The following is an 18794-nucleotide window of genomic DNA, read 5'->3' as shown; positions in this document are numbered from 1 at the left end:
AAATTGAAGATTTATTGGGATAGATGAAGGTTCAGAGATACAAACAAAAGGAAGGTACAATCTTTTTGATGCAATAATATCAGAAAATTTCCCAAACCTAAAGAATGAAATGGAAAAGCAAATATAGAAGGCTTACAATACTCCAAATATACAAAATTACAACAGATCCACACCAAGGCACATTATTATGAAAATGCCTAATATGCAGAAAAAATGATACAATTTTAAAGGCCGCTAGAGAATAATGACAGCTAACATTTAGAGGAAAATCAATCCAGATCTCAGTTGTTTTCTCAACACAGGTTCAGAGCTGGGAGGTATTGGAATGATATATACTAAGATCTGAAAAAGAATGGATGCGAGCCAAGAATGCTATACCCAGCAAAATTAAGCTTCAGAATTGATGATGAAATAAAAACTTTCCTAGATTAAAAAAAAGTGAAAAGTATTCACTAGAAATCCTGCACTGCAAAACATACTAAGATATTTCATGAAGAAGAAAGGAAAAATAAAGGTGAAAACTACCAATGCAAAAAACTACACTAAAAGAACAGTGAATCAATGGAGAAACTAATTCAAATTAAAAACCAGAAATAAATCAAAATGACATGGAATAAAAATCATATCTCAATGATAACATTGAATATAAATGGCAATACTCATTAATCAAAACACATAGACTGAATATTGAATTAGAAAACAAGACTTAAAAATATGCTGTTGCCAAAAGACTCACTGACAAAGACTTCTGCAGACTGAAAGTAAAAGATTAGAAAAAACATGTCATTCACATGGATCTTGTAAACAAGCAGGGGTTTTTTCCTTGTATAGGTAAAATGGACTTTAAGCCAATATTAATCAGGAGGGGCAAAAAAGACCATCCATACTGCTGAAGGGAATCATATAACAAGACATACAATTGTAAATATTTATGATCCCCAAACTGGACCACCTAGGTGCATTAAACAAACCCTTCTCAATTTCAAGAATCAAACACAATAACACTGGGTGACTTTAACACACCTCTCTCACTTCTGGATTGATCCAAACAAAAACTAAATAAAGAAGCTATAGAACTACAATTAATACTTTAGACTTAACAGACATATATAGAATATTGCATTCATCAATGTCTGAATACGCTTTCTTCTCAGCAGCACATAGATCCTTCTTTAAAATAGAATATAACTTAGGCCACAAAGCAACTCTTAGCAAATACAAAAATATATATATAAATAATACCTTTCATCCTACCAGATAATAATGGAATGAAATCAGAAACCCACATAAAATAAAAAATAAAAACTACTTTCATGACTGGAGACTAAATAATATGCTATTAAATGATGAATTGATAGCAGAAGTAATCAAGGATTATAACAAAATACTTAGAGGTAAATTAGAATAACAATACAACATATCAAAATATCTAAGACACTATCAAGGCAGTGAAAACAGGAAAGTTAATTGTACTGAGCTCATGTATTAAAAGAATAGAAAGTCAATGAATAAATAACCTAACATTATATCTCAAAGCCCTAGAAAAAGGAGAACAAATCAACACCAAAGGCAGTAGAAGACAGGAAACAATTAAAATCAGAGATGAAATTGAAACAAAAGAAACAATCCAAGGTATCAACAAAATAAAAAGTTGATTCTTTGAAAGAATCAATAACATTGATAAACTCTAAGCCAAACTAACAAAGAAAGAGAAAAAAACCTCAAATTATTAAATTTGTGATGAAAAAGGAAATATCACAATGGACACTACTGAAATACAGATGATAACCAGAACCTATATTGACAATTCATACTGTAATAAAATAGAAATTGTGAAGACATCAACACCTTTCTGGAGACATATTACCTACCCTGATTTAATCAGGAGGGCATAGGAAATTTAAACAGATGAATTTCAAGCAATGAAATTGAAGATATCATCAAAAGCCTATCAAGAAAGAAAAGCCCAGAACCAGATGGACTCTCAGCTGAGTTCTATCAGACCTTCAAAGAAGAACACACCAATCCTTCTAAAATTATCCCATGAAATAGAAAAGAAGGGGACCCTTCCAAACTCATTCTATGAAGCTATTATCACCCTGATACCAAAATCAGACAAAGAAACATCAAGGAAAGAAAATTTCAAACCAATATTCCTGATGAACATAGATGCAAAAATTATTAATAAAATACTGGCAAATCACATACAAAAACATATTACAAAGATAGTGCACCACAATCAAGTGAGGTTCATCCAAAGGATGCAAGGTTGTTTCAACATATGGAAATCAATAAACATAATTCATCACATCAATAAAGTCAAGAATCACATGATCCTCTCAAGAGATGCAGAATAAGTATTTGGTAAAATATACAGTATCCATTCATATTCAAAACACTAGAAAAACTAAGGATGGTAGGAACATACTTCAATATTGCAAAAGCTAAATATGCTAAATCCAAGACTAACATATTCAAAATGGAGAAAAAAAATAAAATATTACCTCTAAAAACTGGAACAAGACAGTGATGCCCTCTTTCACCACTTCTATTTAACATAGTCCTGGAAACTATAGCCAGGGCAATTAGACAAAAGAAAGAAATTAAAGGGATATTTGCAGGAAAAGAACTAAAATTATCACTATTTGCCAATGATATCATTCTATATTTAGAAGATCTGAAAAACTCCACCAGAAAACTCCTGGAACTCATAAACAAATTCATCAAAATAGCAGTATGTAAAATTAATACCCGTAAATCAATTGCATTCCCATGCATCAGTGATGAATCAACTGGAAGACAAATTAGGAAAACTATCCTATTCACAATAACCTCAAAGAAAATATATGGGAATCAATATAACAAAAAAGGCAAAAGACCTCTACAATGAAAACTACAGAACACTAAAGAAAGAAATTGAAGAAAACCTTAGAAGATGGAAAGATCTCCCATGTACTTGGATAGGAAGATTTATTATTGTCAAAATGGCCTTACTACCAAAGCGCTATACAGATTTAATGCAATTCCCATTAAGGTTCTGGTAACATTCTTCATAGAAATAGAAAAAGCAGTCATGAAATTCATTTGGAAAAATAAGAGGCCCAGAATAGCCAAAGCAATCCTGAGCAAAAAGAGTGATGTTGAGTGCATCGTAATACCAGATCTTAAATTACACAACAGAACTATAATAACAAAAACAGCATGATATTGGCACCAAAACAGACATGAAGACCAATGTTACAGAATGGAAGACAAATACAGTTATTTCATACTAGACAAAGGCACCATAAACATGAATTGAAAAAAAGATAGCCTCTTCAACAAATGGTGCTGGGAAATAAAATGAAATTAGACTTCTATCTCTCACCCTGCACCAAACTCAAGTCTAAGTGGATCAAGGACCTTGGCATTAGACAAGAGACCCTTCACTTACTAGAAGCAAACATAGGCCCAAATCTCAGTCATGTCAGCTTAGGTACTGAATTCTTCAATAAGACTCCTAAAGTACAAGAATTAAAACCAAGAATCAGTAAGTAGTATCATATCACACTAAAAGTTTCTTCTCAGCAAAGGAAACAATCAAGAACATGAAGAGAGAGCCTTCAGGATGGGAGAAAATCTTTGCTACATGCACCTCAGAGAGAGCATTAATCTCCAAGGTACATAAACAACTCTATAAAGCTAAAAAACAACAAATAACCCAATCAATAAATGGCAAAGGAATTGAACACACACCACAGAAGAGAAAAAATGTTCGGTATCACTAGTAATTAGAGAAATGCAAATTAAAGCTACACTGAGATTTCATCTCACTTCAGTCAGAATGGCAGTTATCAAGAATCCAAGTAACAGTAAATGTTGGCGAGGGTGTGGAGGGAAAGGTACATACGTTGCTGGTGGGACTACAGATTGGTACAACCATTCTGAGAAGGGGTATGGAGATTCCTCAGAAAACTTGAAATGGAACCATCATTTAAAATAGTTATCTCACTCTTCAGCATATACCACGTGGACTTAAAATCAGCATACTATAGTAACTCAGTCACATCAATATTTATAGCAGTTCAATTCACAAGAGTTAAACTGTGGAACCAATCTAGGGACCCTTCAATATATAAATGGATAAAGAAAATGTGGTATGTATACACAATGGAATATTACTTAGCCATAAAGAAGAATGAAATTATGGCATTTGCTGGTTAATGGATGGAAGTAGAGGCAATCATGCTAAGTGAAATAAATTGAATCCCAAAAACCAAAAGCCAAATATTCTTTCTGATATATAAATGATGACTTAATCAAATCCCAAAACACCAAAGGCCAAATGTTCTCTCTGATATGTGGACGCTGACTTACAATAGGCTGGAAATGTGGGGAGAAGTGTAGTTTCACTGGAAAAAATGGCAGGAAGGAAGGAGGGATGGGAATGGGAAAGACAGTGCAATGAATCAGACATAAATTTCCTATGTTCCTATATGAATGACCAGTGTAACTCCATATCATGTACAACTACAAAAATGGTAAATTATGCTCCATCTTATGTATGAAATGTCAAAATATACTCTAGTGTCATTTATAACTAAAAAGAACAAATTTTTAAAAACTATTGATGAGGAAAAAATAATTTATGAGCTTCTTGCCTTTCCCATAGAGAATTGTAAGATTGATTATAAGTCTTATAGAAGTAATTTCTAATACCAAATTCTGTTGTCAACTAGCACATTTTAGTCACATCAAATATTATAATATCAAATTCATTTTAGAAAAGAATATAAATTAAGAGGAGATATGAGAAGAGTCTGACATATCTGAATATGATGAAAGATTAACAATTAAATTAAACATTTTACAATTGAGCATGTAAATGACTGAAAATCCAAACTACACAAGATAAATCTTTTTCTAAGATGACTGTAAAGGTCTTTCTGCTTTGTTTACCAGGGATCGAACCCAGAGTCACTAAAACATTGAGCCACAAACTGAATTCTTTTTTATATTTTATCTAGAGACAGGGTCTCTCTGAGGCTGGCTGTGAACACACATTCTGATGCTTCAGCCTCCTGAACTACTGGGATTACAGGCATGCACCACCACACCCATCTGTTTGTGTGTTTTTAAAATGCAGATATTGTCCTATCTGGAGAGTTAGAAGTTATTTTAAATGCCAGGTGCCTCAGTTTTTGACCACTGATTTTATAAAAAAAAACTCTAAGAAAATGGAAAAGCATCTATAAATAAACTAGTGCCATATTACTTTGCACATGCACATGAACTTGTCCTGAGTCCTCCTAAGAGAGAGATCTGGTTTAGATATAGCTAAACCATATAGTTACACCTACCAATCTTCATAGTAGTGACTTCCCTCAACTTGCCAGTATAGTATTGATAAAAGAAAAAAAAATAGTTTGAACTTGTTGATCACTATTCATCTCATGGCTCATGGGTAGGGGCTACATATCATTTCTAACCCAACTGAAAATAGTAAGTTCTTACTGAAGTACCTGTAGAGTAAACCCATCTGACGGCCCCATCATAACCAGTACAGTTGACACCAGAAGTTCTCTGAGAGCCACCTTCCTGCAAATCAAGTTTATAAGAAAACTGCTACACAGAATCCAACATAGCAAACACACAGAGGGTAAAATTAAATAAAGCTGCAACTGTGTCCTAATTAAAAGTAAAGTTTACAACATGTTCTTGTTAAGGCGAGATTGCAATAAATCACCAGCTGGTGGTCCAGATCCACCAGCTGCTGGGCCAATGGGTAAGCTGCAAGTCTATAACCTTCAACCCCATCCCAGGATTTGAGTCTACCTTTTATAGTCCAAAACCATATTAAAGTATAAGTGGCTGTTGCTATGATTCAAAACCATAAACAAATATCATGAGATCTAAAATCATAAGCAGAAATGTGAGTGGGCCAAAAAGTCCCTCGTGGAGTACAAGTTAAAGAATCGTTACTAAAATCGAGGCAATCAATCTCTGAGAGGGTACATTGTCCAAGAAAAACAGGAACTAAAGACAGAACACTTTTACATTGTCTAAGAATTGCCATTTTGTGTTGCCAGACATGCTCTGCTAAGCAACTGTTAATGGACACAGATGTGGGGCTTTCCATGGGAGAAGGATTTCTTACATGACATGAAGTCTCAGGGCAAAATGGAATCTGTTTCATCATTGCCCATATAGGCTGGCCCATAGCATTCTGAGATGGGAAGAAATATATGAGACTAGAAAATAAAAACTGGGAAGAATTTCTTAATATTCACTGTAAAGTTTACCATATAACTTTCATGTTTCACCCTAATCTTAAAACTTTTCAACACATTAAGGTCTATCCCTGTTGACTATTTTCTGGAATCATGTTATTTTGTTGTGGATTTCCATGCTAAAATGATGAAGACTACATTCAAGCAGAGAGAGAGAACTGAACTCTAAGACCACTGTGAAAACAGAAAGGTTCATAACTAGGCATCAAGTAAGCCTCCTGAGCTACTAGAATTACAGGCATGCACCACCACACCCAGCTGTTTGTGTGTTTTTAAATGCAGATATTGTCCTATCTGGAGAGTTAGATGTCAGATGTCAATATTAACTATAGGACGTAACTATGCTGGTAACTTCCAAACACAGAGTTCACAATAATGTGTTGTGCACCTGAGATGGGTGATACAGGATTTAGGGGAAATTGCATCAGTAGATAGTAAAGCAAGGAGTTTGTAAGCAAGGGAGGCAATCCAAGAGCTATAAATAGTTACTGTGTTTAAGAAGAAGTAATGGGAAGAAATTATAAAGCAAGCATAGAAGTAAATTCTGAGACATATCTCCTGCTCATATACCCATATTATATGTTTACAACTAGGGCATAAACAAAATCCATGACCTAATCAGCAGGTAAGAAAGAAAAAACCCATGACTGCAGTTTAAGGTTAGTTAATGTTAATGTCTTTCTGCATTCAGACAGTGTTAGGAGGCTATGCAAATTTGTTGAGATCATCTTCAGCACTCTCACACCTCAGAAATTTATAACTTTTCCATCCCTGAGGGTATTTAGCATTTGAGGTGTTTCTTCAGGTGTGTGTGTGTGAATGAATATAGTACCCACTTTTTTCTGCTCTCTGTACTGTGGTATAAAATTGGCTCAAACAGTGTGTGTGTGTGTGTGTGTGTGTGTGTGTGTGTAATGTGTATGTGTGTGTGAGAGAGAGAGAAGTGGGGAGGGAGACTTAACTGGCTTATTGAACAACTAAAGATAGAAGCTTTGCCTCTCAAACAGGAATGAGCACTTTTATGAAGAGAACTTGGTTTTCATTTTCACATACTGTCTGCTGGGACAATGGTGGGGATTCAGGTCTAGTCGAGTTCCTGCAGAAGGCAGGAACAGGTCTGAATTAGGTTCCTGAGGGCATCTGGGGCTGCCATGGTTACCCATGTCTTTTATCAGATTGAATATACACATTAGAGAGCTGTTCACATGGAGACAAAAGAAAGGATTCGGGAATGTGTTATGGTAGTAACAATTAGCTTTGAAACTTGAAGCAAAACTTCAAGGTCTGCAGGTTAATACTGAAATGTCAGTGATTTCTGTTGAGGCTTTGAGTGTTCAGTAATTTTATTTCCAAATGCGTAGAAATATCTATTTCTTAATAATACCATTTTTTATATTCCAGAGATACTGTTCATGGTATTATTTTTTTGTGTGTGCCAGGATGGCGGCCTCAGGGCGTGATTGAACTCCACCAAGCACTTCCTCTTATTTATTATCCTATGATCCTAAAGCATAAATAAGGAAACAAGACTATGTCAACCCAAGTTGTGCTGTTATTAGTCATACACCAACTAAAAAGCATTCAGCATTTTATATAAATATAGTATCAACACTTCATTGGGATGTTGTTTTTTGTTTTATTGAATGTTGTTTCCTCTAGTTTTGTCAAAGCTCCTTAGTCCCTCTGTGTTCTGCTATAAAGTGGTTTTATTTCTTACTGCAGGCTGTCAAGTTTGAATGGAACCTTGAAAGTCCTTTGGTGGAACTCCTACTGCACCGCTCCTTGCAAAGCATCCAGGTGGCTCACCGTCTTTACTGGTAAGATTAATTAAAACAGGTTAGGGTGCCTTTTTAATTGTCAATTTTCCCGTGGAACAGTCATAGAAGATTTTTTTTCTTTGTCATTGATGCAAACCTCAACTTAAAATTCAGCCAAGTTCAAAGTTATTTTTATTTATGAGTATAATTTAAATATCATCGTTTTCAGAATGGACAATTGCTACCGTTAAACAACAAGTTAAACTCACCCAGAACTTTAATCTGGAAGATCCTTCCCCTATAGTTTTAAATCACTAGTGTTTGTGGTCATATCTACTCATTGAGGACTGCAATTTAAAGCTAGCTGTAAGACTGTGAATGCCTTGGAAGAACTTATGTTTTGAAAGTATTTTCTGTGCAGTTTCATTTATAAACAATGGAATCTCATGGAAAACACACACTATTTCTGCTGAAAATTCCTAGAACAGTCAATTTTTCTCAAGCATAAATTTAGAATACTATTAGTGAGGAAACAAGAATTATTTAAGAGATATCAGAATTTCTCCCATTATCACCTACTCCTGATCTTATGGAACATGAGGCTATTTGCATGCAATGTTTGTCTACTTTTGTTTTTATTATCTACCTTATAGGTTCAGTTTCAAAATATTAATATTACAAGTGTCAAAGACCTAGGGATGAAAAATGGATCTTTCTTTTGTCCTCTTGAATGTATGACAGCTGTTAATTTACTTGCTTCAGTTGCTACTTAAGAATGTTAATTAATAGGAAAACATCAAGTCCTCATCAGTTTGGAGTATCATATTTTTCTGCTTCAAGAAATATTACTCATATTGAGCTCACTCTTACCAGGAAAATGACTCAAGCATTTCATAGCAGAGGAGACACACAAAAACTTTCAGGCACCCACATTTGACCTGTTATCATTTTCATTTTAAATGCTTACTTTAAGAAGCAGAGCATTCCTCTAGTATGTAACTATTGTAAGGCATTGGATTTATTGACTAGCACTGGCCCTTCACTGAATAGACTCTCATCAAAGCTCTGGAGTCTTAGCCTCTTCAGTTCCTCAGTTAGCTGCTGAGGGGAGTTAAGTGGATACACTCTGTGGTGTCACACAACACGCAACAAGGACTCCATTAGACTCCATCTTTACTTCCTTAAAACTCAACTTTTTTCCCCCATATGTTCTTAAAATGAAAACATGATCAGGTGATAATCTCAAGTTTAATATTCAAACCAAAATACAGCATCAGAGTATATAAAGTATAAAAAGATAATATCTTTAAAAAGGCTTATTAAAGTTAGAATGCAATATTAAGGATTTATCCAATTGATGAATGGTTGATATCATACTTGTGCAGCCTTAGCTGTACCTCCATCTGCTAAAGTGGTGTGGAAAGTAGAGTCATTGAAAGGCAGCCCTGAGTGCAAAGTTGTAGATCAATGTCATACATTGTAAATACAATTATGTCATTGTTTCTAAGGGTTGAGAGGATAGCCTTTCTCATCCTTATGAAAAAGACCATTTCTCCTCTCACAGATTCAAGGAGTAAGATAGAAGGAATAGAAAAGAAATTACAAACGAATTTCTTATTTTTGAGGACTGAGTTTATAAGAACAAAGAAAAAGGAAAAGGAGGAGATGTATTGAAGTTTCTACATCTCTTTAAAAAAATAAAAATTAAGAATTATGGAATGTGGACAAAGCATGAAATAATATTATTTATATTTAAATCATTATGGAGTTAAAATCGCAGATGTCAAGGGTCATGTGTGGAAAGTGTCTTGTGCAAAATGTCTGAGCTAAAACTTCAGAAGATGATAATTAGGACCCTTTTAAAAGAGCAATGGCCTGTAATATAAAAGAAGGGCGGGGGGCAAGCAAATGCAGAAACCCATCAACCATCACTTTATAGTGAGTTTTTTTTTTCACTTGAATGAATTACTTACTGATTCTTCAGAGTCAATATATTAGTTCAACACTCTCAATATCTTGCTCTGTTCACCTAGGGTTTGATGTCTTCTCTGTTCCCCAATAACACAAGCAATTATTTACCAAGCCTTATTATTTACCTATGCTTATTTTTTACCTTATTATTTACCTATGCTTCCTGAACAGTCTCCCCACTCCACTACTCCACCTGCCACTGTCGCTGACTAGATGGTTGGTTCACCAAATGTTGAGCAAATAGGCTTAACTTAAAAACCATCTAGACACTTGGTATCACTCTGGGTAGCCTTTCTGAGATGGGAAATCAGCTTGGGTTTACTGCCAGTCTTCTCCACTGGAAGGGTTAATATAAAATGAGCAGCTCCTGTTTTCTAAGAAAAGAGAGTTAACAAAAAGCTTCAGATTTGGAAAGTCTAAAAGCTTTACCTCTTTGCCGGCACCCTGAAAGGTGGCCATACGTGGCAATTGTAGCATTTGGAGCTTATGCCTATAGGCTCCTATCCCTATTACAATCAATTATTTAAGGTTTTGAGTTTAAATTCAGTTCTGCTTTCCATTTAAGATAAGAACACAATTTAACTGATGGTGAGGTTTTGGGTTGAATGGTGGCCCTCAAACAAGTATGTTCACATCCTAACCTGAGGAAACTGTTCATTGTGACAGTATGGAAAAGGGTCCTTGACGATGGAATTAAGATAGAGATTTTGAGACAAGTTCTCCCTGAATTATCACAATGGACCATCCAATGACAACTGACCTCAGGAGAGGTAGAAGAGATGATTCACACAGCAGAGAATGTCATGAGAAAAATGGAGACATGGATTGTAGAGAAACAATCCCCAACCCTAGGAAAACCTGGAGCCTCGAAAGTTGGAAGCTGCTCCCCTAGAACTTTGGAGGAGGCACGTCCTGGTCAATGCTTTTATTTCTAATTTCTAGCCTCCAGAGATGGGAGGATAAATTTTTGGTTAGCCACCATTTTTTTTTTTTTTTGGTAATTTGTGCAACCACAGGAAAGACAAATTGACTAGGATGTCATATCATCCAGGAAACTTTGACCCTCCTCCTAGCCACCATCTGAAATTGTTTGGCTCCTGTTTCGTATCCCACCGTGTACTGTACATGATTCTGCCCAACATAGTCTCACACTGCCTCCATATCTCCACTGGTCTGTGCATTTCCCTTTCTCATCCCTGCAATGGCTAATGACACAAATGTGCCATGTTCGTCTACATATGAATCCCACCACAGTGTTTGGAACTCAATAGACATTTTTTTTAAAATGTTTGAAAACTCAGAAAGTCATAGGACCATCTTTCAGGGCAGCAATATTTTCACATTATGGCAATCCCATGGAATCTGAAATTACCAGATTGCTTGAGGCTCTGTGAAACCCACTGCTGGTGCCACAGCCTCATTGCTTTTGCCTGGCTGCTGCATCCACCCCCAGCTTCTGTACTGACTGTTAACCAACTGTCGCCTCTCCTCTGCAGAACTATCCTCTGCTTAAGTAGCCACCTGGCTTGGACAATTGGAAATCTCCATGGGGCAGTTGACATTCCAGAGATGCCCATAGATGGAATTAAGGCTAGACTTGACCTGAGACCTCCTCTTTGTTGATTTCTTCCCTTCTCTACAATGCTTCCTTCTCTGTCTCACAGGTTTTTTCCTAAAAAGTACTTTTTGGTAAATTATATGCACTGAGATTTCTATCTTTTATGCTGTTCTGGGAAACCTGACCTAAGATAAATACTTCTTAATGCAGATGACAAGTTTAAATCCAATCACCTCTTGGTATCTGCTGGGGATTTGTTCCAGAAACCAGCAGATACCAAAATCAGTGGATGTTCAAGGACCTTATATAAAATAGTGTATTATGTGCATATAACCTGTATATATCCTCTCATATACTTTAATCATCTCTAGATTACCTATAATACTTAATATAATGTAAATGCTATGTAAATAGCTGTCATACTGTATTGCTTATAGAAATTGTGACAAGGAAAAAAGTCCTTGCATGTTCAGTTCAGACAGAATTATTTTTTAATATTTTCAATCTTCAGTTGAATCTGAGGATGAAGTAGAACCTGGGGGTAACAGAGGGCAGAATGTTTTTAATAATCGGAGTATGCTATAAGACATGTCCTCAGTAGATCAGCAATATCTCAGTTTTCACACTCTGTTTAGTAATGAGATTGACTAAGTTCCATGAGAAAACCAATTTTAATCAAAGTCTATATGGTAAAGAGTTGTTTTGTAGCATAGCTATTCTTTTTGACAGGTGTTATTTAAAGTGCATGAAGTAAAACTCTTGAGTGTCTCCTTCAAAATGTGGAAACAACATGGAGCTCCTATTTGAAGCTCTATTGGTGCAGGGGGTTATTTTCGTTGTTGTTTTATGTACTGCTATATCATAAGCACGTAGGATGGTACTTGGTACTTTATAGACATTCCATAAATTACTATTGAATGAAAGAATTTGCTTATGTTGCCGGGGCCCAGATGTACACATGCAGACTTTTGACAGAAGGGGGCAGAAGAGAGCTGCTTGAGCCCTAGATGATGATCAGGAAGTGCCAGAGTGATTTCAGGAGACCGGCCCCATGAGAAGTAAGCAATGGATACTACCAGAAAGGCAAAACTGGAGAGGAAAGATAATTTGAGCAGAAGTCAGGGACTGACCGAAGTCAGGAACTAGGACCCCAGAACAAGCTGATGCTGTAGTGTCTGCTACACCAGTGGGAGAACCAGAAAGTGAATTAAGTCAGTGATCCTTCTTGTAAAGAAAGGACCCACCAGCTTTGATATGCTACCCAAGATGATACCAAATCTGTCCATTCATTTTTTAAACAATCTTCCCCAAACTCTTTTTATCTAGAAGTTGGGGACAATTTCTCAAACCAGGGACTACTTTAAATAAAGCAAAATAATGTGGAAATTTTGCATGGTGTGATTTGAAGTCACACATCTCCCTCTCTCCTCCTCCCCAAAATATGTCTCCCCTGATGCATGAAAATCTCATTTATGAGTCACTACTTGAGGTTAATAATGGTTGCCTCCCAGCGATTCTCTTCTAATATGAAAATAGATATACTCAGAACATAATTTTATGATAAATTAATCATTTGTTCATTTGTGTGCTGAACATTAAGATACTAGATATTGATGAACTCTTAAGGATAAAACAAAGAGTGGTCCGTGCCTTAAGAAGCTCACAATCTAACATCTCAGCATCCAGGCAGCAGGATAGAGCCCACTGACTATGTGGCAGGGAAAGAGTGGGAGAAAAGTCACACCAAATTCTGTCCATCTCACAGTTTTTCCTATGACCTTTTCCAAATACAAGCAGAGACAAGACCAGATATCAAGTAAATCAAAAAACCTAACAGTGTGCTCCCATTCTGTCAGTTTTAAATACTAATAAAGGCATACAAATGAATACACAGAGGAGGTAAATGCTCTCATCTGCTTTGATGTTTGAAATACTCTGTGAAGAGTAAAGAGATGTGCTGGAGGGAGCTATTGCAGTGTAGTGGAGCACACATAATACAGAATCAATAGGAGGTTTTAAAGCCTCAATCCCTTACTTTCAAGAATCATTATATTACTACTAATTCACCTTTTTACCTTTACAATGTAATAAATAATAAAATATTGCTTCATTCTTTTGTAAGAGAAATATATGTCTTGCTGTCATTTATTATTGATCTGCTGTAATCATCTTTCACCCTGTTGTTCTCTGAAAACTGTGCACCAGACAGAATCCAACAATAAGCAGCTCACTTAAACCCATAATACTTCTTCTCTCTGCCCACCAATCTGCAGGAAAAAGTAAGAAAGTTTTCTTTTTTCACACAGTCATCTGTGAAATCCATTAGTTCAGTTTCTGAGTTATGAAATAATACAGGAATAGGTGTTTCATGTCTTTTATTTCTATTTTCTCTGATAGGGGTTTTATGTAGTTCCTTTAATAAAAGTTTTTAAACATTATATAATTTTCAATTAATTTCATATTTCATTAAAACATTATTATAGCTATTCAATATATATGAAAATAAAATCATACAGAGTTCTACCACAAATCTATGCAAAAGCAATTAACAGAGCTCCATTTTTAATATATCTCCTGTTTCAATTACTTTTTCCTTTAAATCTTTCTATTTTGTTAAAAAATAAATACTAATAAAAATGAGTATTTGGTACATACATACTGGCTGAGTTGGGCCTTTGGGAACTGACCTTTCCTAACACACTTTCCATCAGTCTCTGCTTATATAGTAATCTGATTTCCCTATGATAATGTTAGCTCTACTTTGTCATAGTTTATGCCAAAGATTTGGGTGAAACCCTTGAAAAGCAGCATTGTAGTGCATAGTTATTCAGTGTTTCTCAAGCTAGTTTTTCTCTAGCCAATAAAAAATATGGCCCAAAAAATCCATTCTGCTTAGAAATCACCCTTATCTTCTAATAATATTTTAAATTGTTTCAAAATTAATAGGTTACCAGATACTAATAAGAGTTACAGGATTGGGGGATCAACTGAGACTCTAAGGACCATCTCCAATCCTAGAAAGGAAGTTCAACTAGTGAAGTGATTTACCCAATGATAATCATCTAACCGGTTAAATAATTGACATTTAACTCTCTTTTCATGACATTTCATGCCCAATTCGGGTCTCTTGCCAACTCAACATCTACTTCCCAAAAAGTGCAACTTGAAGTACTCATTAAATGTTTGAACTTTTTTCTATCAATAATTAAGAACTCATTGAAGTAGTAAAGAGGTAGTTTCCTCTTACCTTGAAAACAAAACTGAAAAGAAAAATATTATTTGAAATTGAGATCTTTGAATCTAATAGCTCAAAATTGTGCCATTGGTGGTTGGAGTGACCCACGAGTGCTCTCAATTGTCATAATTAATTAATAGGCATTTATAATAGCCTCCAAAAAATTTTTATCCTTGAAGGACAGTAAATTGTTTCCAGAATCTTTCTTTTGTGGTGCCTGATTTATACTTAAGACACTAAATTTGTTCTCTTAATTTTACTATTAAACCATGAGTATTAAAAAAAAGCAATTATCAACTAATTTTCTTAATAGGTACAGTTTGCACTTAGTTTTTACTTTTCAGTACATATTTCATACAACCAAGACTTTCTCAAAAACACTAAGTACCTAGCAATATTCTCCTACAATTAAGTCAGTTCATTTCAAGTTAAATGAGTTAGAAAATAATTTTCTATAGTTGGGTCAGAACTTGGCAATAAGAAAATTCAAGCAAAATCAGTCTTTAGTTTCTTTCTAACTAAAATAGCCTGTAAGTGATTGGATACAGACTGACAGAGAAGTGAAAGTCACCAGCACCTTGACTGTACTTGCCTAGTCTCCTTTCATTTTACAACTCAGTTTCCCTATCTTAATCCATTTGTGCTAGTATAACATAATACCTGAGACTGGGTAATTTAATTCTCAAAGTTCTGGAGGTTTGGAAGTCCAAGATCAAGTTGCTGACAAGTTTGGTGTCTGGTAAAAGCCTAGTCTTCACTTCTAGGATGATACCTTGAATGCTTCATTGTCTGGATGAAAGAAACGCTGTTCTTCACACAGCAAAATAACAAAAGAAAGAGAACCCACTTCCACAAGCCTTTTTTATTAAAAGACATTAATCCATTCAAGAAAACACCTTCACGACTTAAAAGCCTCCCATTAGGCCTCACCTCCCAACATTGTGGCATTGAGGATTATGTTTCCAGCTTATGGATTTTGGAGCAGACAGATTCAAACCATACCATTTCCCAGAATTAAAATTCTCATCTGGATTTCTGAACTTGGACCCAGAAAAAGAAAGAAAGCATGAGAATAATATCATATTGAAGTTATTTTTTGGGTGCTGATAGCATGTACCACTTTTTTTCTTCACTCCATAGAGAAGAATTCAATAACAAAGTCCACCTAATTGTAAGAGAGAAAAGGAAAAGCTAAATGAAATTTGACTTGATGAACCCATAGCAGTTTTTACCAAACAGGTATAGAAGTGTATATGAGTTGAGAAATTTGTCCATCAAGTGATAGAGAAAAGGAGCATAAAAGGAGAAGCCATTTTCAACTTTTTTGCATATTAATTGGCTTTGTTTTTTGAAAACTTAAATTGGTCTCACAGGCAGAAAAAGAGGACTATTCAAATACTGAATTAAGCATCATCACTTTAAAACAAAGGAATCATTATTTTGATAGACATCCTCCAAAAGTGTCTGGCTTTTGCCAAAAAATTCTGTAAAGAATTCCAAGAGATCTAACCTATTGGATATTTCATAGTCATTTTTTCTCCTGGAGGGCTCATAATGAAGATACAACTATGTTATCCAACTGAAATCTTGACTCAAGAAGTTCAAATTTGAATTCAATATTCCTACCTTCTACTCTTTCAACCCTTGCATCCAACACTTTCAAGTTTCTTTTTTATATACAATGTCCTGGTTTACAGCCACACTAAGATACCCAACACAGGCAATCTTAGAAGCAGTTTTACCCAATAATCTTCATTCAGTAAGTCTTTAAGTCCTGGCTATTGTTTCTTTTAAGTACATCCTATTCATGCTTTCTTTCCTATTTTCCTGGATAGCACATTAGCTTGAGCCTCCAGTATTTCATATTTGGGCGACTTCTAATTGTTTTTCTTATTTCTGTCCTTATCTGTTCCCAGTCTATCTGTCCTCCACACTGATCTGTAATATTTATTGATTTCTAACTCCTAAAATAGGTTCTAGTTCCTGGATAACCCTCAACTGGTTAGCATTCCAGGTAATTACATTCCCTTTTTTCCTGATGACACTATAATTATTAGACTCTGAGATAAAATCTTTTCTTCATCAACATGACTTTGGACTCTGCCAACCTCCCACCCTCATCTTTTTACATTCAAAGCACAATCTTTTTTCTATTCTCAAATAATTAGCAAAATTTTCAGAGGTCTTTTATGCTATGATAACTTGCCATGTGCTGTTTTCCAACTTATTGAAGTGCAGTTGCCACCTTGTCTATCTACAACCCTCTGAGACTCACCATAGCTTTTATCTTTGAGGGTTAAGTCTGGTCTGGGCGCTTATGTATGCCTCCAATACAGTTCTTAACATGCTGCATCCACTTTGTCTACTTCATTACTTCACTTTGTTTTAAGATACTTTAGGCTGCAAGCAACCAAAGACTTCTGACTTAACTAGTTTAAAATTAACTGAAAAATTAATTGTCTCACATAAGCAAGAAATTCTTTTATGGAGTGGTTTCAAACTATATTCTTGCAGCAGCTCACTGATTTTGTCATGTCCTAGTTGTTCTCCATCTTTCTGCTGAGCCACCCTCTGTGTGTTGACTTGCCTTTAGTCCAGTCCCCATTATTGCTACAAGACTGCCACAGCTGGTATCACAGTCACACAGAACACCACGCAGCAGAAGCCAGGGGACCCCTTTTTCACAAGAAAAAATTTCCCATAAAACCCATAGCAGAGAAAACTTCTCATGTCATCCTGAACCAATCACCTGATTCAAGGACCATCAGGTGAGTCAGGTTACCTATTTGATTCGAATATTCAGAATTTACACAGAAATCAGTTGACTTTCTGAAGGTTCAGAAATCTGAACAAAATGAGATTCTTTTGCTGGTGTGAAGAGAATAGGTTCAGTACTGGAAAACCCTCTAGGCCTCTTCTAGAGTGTGAGGATGGGTCTAGATTATCAATGCCCAACACAGAAGTAACGTTGCATATACTACATATGGTGGAGCTCAATAACTGTCTGTTGAAAGAATTTTTAAAAATCATACCATATACACTTGCACTGCTTACAAGTTGACTGACCTCGAATACTATGTCTAAAACAACAGGCAATCACGACACTCCTTTTATACTATCTGTCTAGCATTGGACTTGGTATTTTATAATAATTTTTGCTCTTAAATAAAATAAGATAAAATAAAACTCAGCCAGTTGCAGTGGTGCCCCCTGTAATCCCAGTAGCTCAGGAGGTTGAGGCAGCAGGATCACAAATTCAAGGACAGCTTTAGCAACTTCATGAGGCTCTGCCTCAAAATAAAACATAAAATTTTTTTAAAAGGCTGAGGATGTGGCTCAGTGGTTAAGTGCCTCTGGGTTCAATCACCAGTACCAAAAACAAAACAAAACAAAACACCAAACTCATGAGCTATCTGGAACTGCAGGAAGTTGAATTAAATGACTTAAATAATAACATGCACTGAAAAAATATTTTTAGAGGTATCAAGGGGTACACTGACCATGTCCTGTGCAAGGTGCTATCACTGATTTAACTATGCTATTTCTTAAACCTCAGTCTAAAGTGAAGGGTGACATTTATTATTTGGCAAGAAGTGTTTTCTGGGGAGTCCTGCTGAGTATCTACTTATCATCTTTTGAAATATAATTTTCATACTAAGACTCTGTGAACACTGGGGAATTACTGAAGAGCTTCTGGTTTTGCCTGGCTCCTCTATTCTCCAGTTTGTTTTTGTTTTTCTGAGCCATGAAGATTCAGAGTTCATGGTGTTTTGTCAATGAGTAAGCCCTTTATTTTTTATTTTCTATTTTGGCTTTTATGTTTGCTCACATAAAGATCACTATCTGAAAATGTTGAATGGAGATTTTTCTTCATTTTCTCCTAACTTAATTTTCTATCTCATTTGTGTACAATTGATGTAGCTATAAGACCAAACTACTTTCTTCTTCTTTGTCTGAAGAACTTCAAATGCATTGCTTTTGTTGCACTGAAACCCCAACGTGGG

At 35.5% G+C, this 18794-nt stretch overlaps 1 protein-coding gene across 1 annotated transcript in view; it reads left to right on the top strand.

Annotated features, from left to right (window-relative positions):
- The window catches only part of Pik3c2g (phosphatidylinositol-4-phosphate 3-kinase catalytic subunit type 2 gamma), a 318773-nt gene that overhangs the window by 127742 nt on the left and 172237 nt on the right, over positions 1–18794 (top strand). Inside the window, exon 17 of the mRNA XM_078015186.1 lies at positions 7992–8086. Coding sequence (XP_077871312.1) covers positions 7992–8086 — 95 coding nt within the window. The remainder of the gene's footprint in view (positions 1–7991; positions 8087–18794) is intronic.

The sequence above is a fragment of the Ictidomys tridecemlineatus genome, chromosome 6, assembly GCF_052094955.1.
Source record: "Ictidomys tridecemlineatus isolate mIctTri1 chromosome 6, mIctTri1.hap1, whole genome shotgun sequence".
Lineage (NCBI taxonomy): Eukaryota > Metazoa > Chordata > Mammalia > Rodentia > Sciuridae > Ictidomys > Ictidomys tridecemlineatus.
This window is presented reverse-complemented; position numbering and strand designations above follow the sequence as displayed.